The following is a 6,264-nucleotide window of genomic DNA, read 5'->3' as shown; positions in this document are numbered from 1 at the left end:
TTTATATATTTTGTATCACAAATTTCTTTTAATATTTTCTCATTTATGTTCATTTATAATTAAAGAACTAAATATGTGCATATTAATAAAATTAAAATTTAATATGGAGAGATTAAATAAAAATACACATTAAATAACAAAAATTGAATATAAATTTTGATAAAAGTACATTTTAAGGGATTAAACTGAATATGTAATCTAGCACCAGGTTTTTTTAAAATTTTAATCTTTTGCAAGGACTAATGTTCAAAAACCCCCAAAAAATATAATGGGCATTTTTAATGTTAAAGCGGAAAAATTTGTGAGATCAATGTTTTTTATTTTATTTTTTGTTTTCATGGTGAAGGAAAGTTAAATGAAGGGGAGTTGAGGGATTCACTTTCTCCCTTGTCATTTTCCAAGCCTTGACTTACTAAACATGAGAAATGCGACACTAGCTTTCTCATTCTCAAGCTCTCTTTCGCATACCAAACGTGGTTTAAAAGGTATTTTATACACATAAACTTCAAAATTAAAAACACAAATATTATATACCGAAAGATCTGTATATAGCTCAAATAAACTTTGAAAATAATAAAAGAAACACGACGCTTTAATCTTTTGTTTTTGGACAGAATGTGCAGATAGAAATACTTTGACGTTATTGTTAAAAAATGCTTAATTTCAAGTAAAATTTTGACAAACAAGGCTCACAATTTTATGAGCAGAGGATACAAAATCTCAAGTTTCTCTTGTTTATTAAATGAGTCCAGGAAGGGCTTATGTCATGGTTCGACTTTTATTACATTACATTATACTTATACACACTAGTAGTAAGTTCGAAATGGGACCGAATAATTTTAGTTTAACAGATTATACTTCAATATTTGCAACATAGATATCGACCGCATAAACATTTGTGACAAGAAAAATTGATCTTTTTGGCTAATTTTCTTTCAACTTTTGAAGGTCGCTTTCCTTCACGAAGAGGCCATGGAAGCCGTAAGGAACCCGGCGGGGCAGCTTCAGAGCCGCCACTATATCAAGCTGCGGGGACTTCGCATCCATCACTAAGAACTTAGATTCTCCTGTCTTCTCATCATGCACAAATGACACCACGTACCCATCATCCTCCTCCGCGTTTGGATTCTCCGGCTCTCTAGCAACAAAGAAAGGCTCACCGCCGTAGCAATTTGGTCCGTACATCCTGCAGGCCAACGTGGGTTCATCCCCGTTGGACGACACATCTAGATCCAGCTTCACCAACCCTGCACACTTCGGTATTGAATCATCAGGGTGCATTGATTCTTCAGAGACAGATCCATACACAAACTTGTTCTTTTTCCCCACGTAAGCCCGATTGATCACCCCGAATTCTAGATTCCTTATGGAGATGGGTTCCCTTGTCACAATCCCTGTCTTAAGATTGATCCTCACTTTCTCTACCGATGCACGCAACAGGTCCCATCTCTCAAAAACGTATTGTACGGACAATACATTTGGTGCAACCAGAACAATGCTATCATCTTCTTGAACATCGTCCCATGCATTAATGGTGTGCAAGATGTTGAACCCCGGAACATCAAACCACTTTATCTCAGACTCGTCAACTGCGTACCTGGGAAGTACTCCGATCTTAGGCACTTTGGAGGGATCAAATATGACTGGAGTTCCTCCCGTAGTGATCATTTTAATGGGATTCACTGTCATTTGTATGTCAACAAATATGGCATATTTCTTGGTGATTGCAAAGTCGTGGAGGATAGATCGATGGCGCATAGAGAATATGGGCACGTCGGGGTGCTTTGTTCCGTCTGCATCGAAGTGAAAATAGGTGAGGTATGGAAACACGGGGCTGTAGCGGAAAGCAAAGGTTTCTCCTGTTTCGGGGTCTGTCTTTGGATGAGCTGTCATGCTCGTGGAGAGCTTCTGGTCGAAATCATGCCGCCCCAGAGTTTGTATATCTCCGTTTGATGTCAAGCGCATGTCGTAAGGAAGGTCAGACTCGCAAAGCGCATAGAGACGGTTGCCAAAGAGAGCTAAACTGGTGTTTGCGACACCAAAGCCGTTAGCAGGATTTAGCTGACCAACAATGATTCGAGTAGCCAGGAGAGCCGCGCGCATGGTAGAGGCAAGGAGGCCGTTGAAGCAAGAGAAGATGCTGGGAAAGAGAGGATATCCGGCTTTGCGCTCCACGGTGTATTTATAGGTCTCGACGTAGCGGCTGCAAAGTGTTGCTCGGCCTTGGGAGATCATGATGGAGTGAAGCATGCCGTCGCCATCGAAAAGGTGGTAAGGCCGCCCTTGGGGAAGGAATTGGGGGTTAGGGCCGTTGCGGATGTAGGCACCGTCAAGGCATGGTGGCAGAGAGCCATGTATCAGCTCGCACTCGGTTGGGGGAAGCTCTTGGGTGACCGGAGCAAAGTTGTCGGAGACTACGAGCCTCCGGTCGATTGAAGGTCGGAGAAGTGGAGGCTCTATGGAGTTGTTTATGAAGTCATCCAGAGATTTCAAGATCATCGCACATCGTTTCTTTGGAGCAATATCATCATCAACATTTGTTGCTATAGCTGCTAGTACGGGTAAGGATGGAGAAGGACTAGTTCTCTTTGGAGGTTGCAGTTTTCTTGTGTTCGGATTATTGAGATTTTTATAAGTGGAAATTGTGGGCAAAAAAGAAGAACACAACGCATCCATGTAGATTGGGATCATTACGTTGCATGCAATGAAGGGATGTTAGGATTTTGAGCTAATTAAATATGAATTCCAAGTCAATTTACTTGACCCCAATTTAGTCCATATTAGCAAGTTATCAACTTCAAACATAGGGCAGACTTCTAGTCAAACAATACATGCTAAATACAGGTTCTCAATTTGCAAGGACGATGTTTGATGTACATGCTCATGTGACTTGAAATATGTTGAATATGGTGAATTATCCACTTGAATCTAATCTTAAGCAAAAATCATAAACTAAGTTTAATAGCAACTTTTTCATCTCATTGTATTTTGATTCAAACCATTACCTTTTCACTTAATCTAATTTATAATAGTACTATTGTTTGTAATTATAAGAAAATAATAACAACAATCTAAGCTTTTGGACTGTGCTCTGAACACTCCTTCTAACTTCTAAAGCCATCTCCAATGGAGAGGGCTAAAGGCCTAATAACCAACAAATGACCTGACTTATCAAAAAACTCATCTCCAACTGATGGCTAGATTATAATGCTATGGATCCCAACAGATTATTATTTGGCCAAAGGGGCATTAGACTAGCCAAATGTAGCCCTCATCTTAACCCATTTTCTAGGACCCAGCTCCTCATTTATAATAATTAATTGAAACTCAACAGATAGATTTGAAAGTATCCAATGGTAATTTAATTAAATTAACCAATAAATTTAAAATATAAAGTTAAAACTAATGAATTATTGAGGGGACTATGTTTAGCGTCTTCGATTGGTGATGGTATATGAATATGGTCTAAGATTGTTCATTCAAAAATAATTTTTTGCAAAGCTACAATTATGGACGGGGCTATGTTTAGCCCTTTCGGTTGAAGATGATATAAGATTTCCCGACCAAACTCACAACGGAAGAAGATTCTCTCCCCTTCTAATCTCTCTCATCTTTCTTCCTCTCTGACTTGAACATTTATGATTAAGCAACGTTTACATCTTATATTAATTTTTTTACAGAAACAAAAAGATAAAAAACAAAATGTAAGAGGAAAAAAAAAGAGAATGAGAATAGAAAGGGAGTATTATACTCCACTCACGACATCCCTTTTTAACATTTCTGCCAAATATTTATTCGATTTTACGTAGTGTGTGTACTTATTTGACGGATCAGGATCATCTCCTAATCTAAGGATGAGAATCCTCATGATTAATGGATGTGGGTCGTTAGATGAAAATCCAACGGTTATAATTATTATAACTTTAAAGGGACCTCTCTGTTTATAGCCGTTGAATTTTCATCTAACGGCCCACATCCCTTGATCATAAGGATCCTCATCCTTAGATTAGGAGAGGATTCTGATCCTTATTTGACCTCACACTGACGATATCCCTTTCAAATTGACTTCGTTTTAAATTGTGTACTTTTTTTTTTTTTTTTCTTTTTATCCTTTGACAAAAAAAAAAATTGCGTACTTTTTTGACCTCACACTTACGTCCAATACTGTTCCTTTGTCAGCTAACTTCAAATGATTCAGATTAGGTGGCCAGCTATAGTCCAACCTATACATCTACTATTCCAGATATGGACAATGTAACGTGCTTCGTTGAATAATTCAACTTGTATTATTAAGGGCTGCTTCTTTTCTTCTTATTTTTGGTCAACTAACATATAAATATAAAGGGATTAAAAATGTTGTAGGTATAATTTATTGAACAATCATGGAAGTTATAGAGAGGGTGTAGCAATGGTAGAGAGAAAGAGAAAGATGTGTAATTATGAGGTGTGTTCTATCCCACCTTATTGTGCCTTTATTTATAATAGTGGGATATGTAAAATCCTTACATTTTTAGGATTACAACTCGTAATAGGTAATCAACTTCTAATAGGAATATAAAGAGATTCCTAGATCTAATAAGATTTACACAATCACATTCTTAATCTAATAGAATTGCAACACTCCATTTCGAGTGTGTAAATACTTAAGTAAATAGCGCATCAGGTCTTCAGCGGTGAAGTAAGTACAGTTGAGGAAGTTGTCAGCACAATGAGAGAATGTGAGTCTCAAATTAACAAAAGAATGCATAAAAAGGTAAAACTCACAAAACCTCGCTATGGTAAAACCCAAGGTGGGAGAAAAACCCATAGACTAAGAAGAAAAGTGAGAAGTTATATTAAATCAAAACTATACATCTTCTGGACGTAAGTAGAAGAGCTCACAAGGGTATGATCAGTCCAGGATGGGTGCCTCGTTAAAACCTAGTTAGGTAACAAAAACCCAGTGGAAAAAATGTTCATAATCGTAAAGAAAAAGAATACATTAAGATCAAGTGAGTATACTTCTAGATACTCCCCCTAAGTTTGACAGAACTTCCAAATGAGAACTATAAGCATCGCATAAGAATAGTTAGGCATACCAAGTCCTCGGACAAGCTCCTGGAATGTTGACTTTAGCAATGACGTCATGTAGAGGTCGGCAAGGTTGTCTGGGATTGGTTTGCATAACTTCAATCTCCTAATGCTTTGTTGATGTAGATGTAGACGTAATGTCTTGATGTCAACTTTGTTGATGTATCATGTCTTGGTCAGGTTGATACGTACAACATAGTCTTTATGGATCGTTGTTGAGACTCAACGATGGATGAAAATAACAAGTACTTCGAATATGCTCAACAAGAACTCCTAACCATGTCTCACGTGTGGAGTAGTGAAGTGAGGTGAGTCTTGGAACATTTCGAAGATTTCACAACTAAGGTCATCTTGTGGACTTGCAAGATATTGCGATATCCCTAATGGTAAATACATAACCATTCGGGGATGTGCCTTGTGCGACCTTGATAAGTAACCTGCGTCAGCATAACAAACAAGGCAATCATCATTCCGAGGATCAGGGGGTTGGATTTGCTCGGGATGGGTTGGGATTTGCCCAAATTCGTAGTATTTTCAGGATAGCCGGAAACGTCTTTAATATTAATCAATGGCTGCGTGTAGGCGCCGTGCTGCATCTTTACCAATAGATCAACAATGAAAGATATGTTCTTTTTAATTGTAATGAACTAAGTATAACAAGCACAAAGTTGAACTCATATATGGAACTTCAAGTTTCTTAACCTTTTCAAGGGTCTCATTTGCATATAGCATATGGAAGATCATAGGTATACTCAAAAGGTAACACCTTCGGGGTGTAGTTCGACTAGTAGACCAAAGTACCATCAAAACAATGCTTGAACTTCAAGTCAAGATGAGTTTTCCTAATATCATTCATCTGAAATTTCGTGTTCAGGTGCGAGACAGTTTTCTCAAGTTCTTCTAAAGTATTAGTGAGATTCATGTCAACAACATAAACTGTAACTCTAGCAATTCAGAATAAGACTTCTTAGTTTAACACGCAAGGGCATTCATTCAATCCCTGACTGATCAAACAATCACTTAAATGGGTATACCACATCCGCCGGATTGCTTCAACCATAAGTGAATGTCTTAAATGAGTTGAGAGGGTGTTCCGTGGTTTGGAACTATTTAAGTCAGTCCATGTAATTCTTCGGGAACTTATATGTAAATCTCCATATCAATATCCCTATGGAGAAACACTAACCACATTTC

At 37.9% G+C, this 6,264-nt stretch overlaps 1 protein-coding gene across 1 annotated transcript; it reads right to left on the bottom strand.

Annotated features, from left to right (window-relative positions):
- Positions 1 to 734: 734 nt before the first annotated feature.
- LOC137713749 (probable carotenoid cleavage dioxygenase 4, chloroplastic) lies at positions 735 to 2,691 on the bottom strand. The gene has a single exon (XM_068453096.1). It carries the CDS (start codon positions 2,689 to 2,691, stop codon positions 925 to 927), a length of 1,767 nt encoding a protein of 588 aa, XP_068309197.1. The 3' UTR covers positions 735 to 924.
- Positions 2,692 to 6,264: the final 3,573 nt, after the last annotated feature.

Source organism: Pyrus communis, chromosome 13 (genome assembly GCF_963583255.1).
Source record: "Pyrus communis chromosome 13, drPyrComm1.1, whole genome shotgun sequence".
Taxonomy (NCBI): Eukaryota; Viridiplantae; Streptophyta; class Magnoliopsida; order Rosales; family Rosaceae; genus Pyrus; species Pyrus communis.
This window is presented reverse-complemented; position numbering and strand designations above follow the sequence as displayed.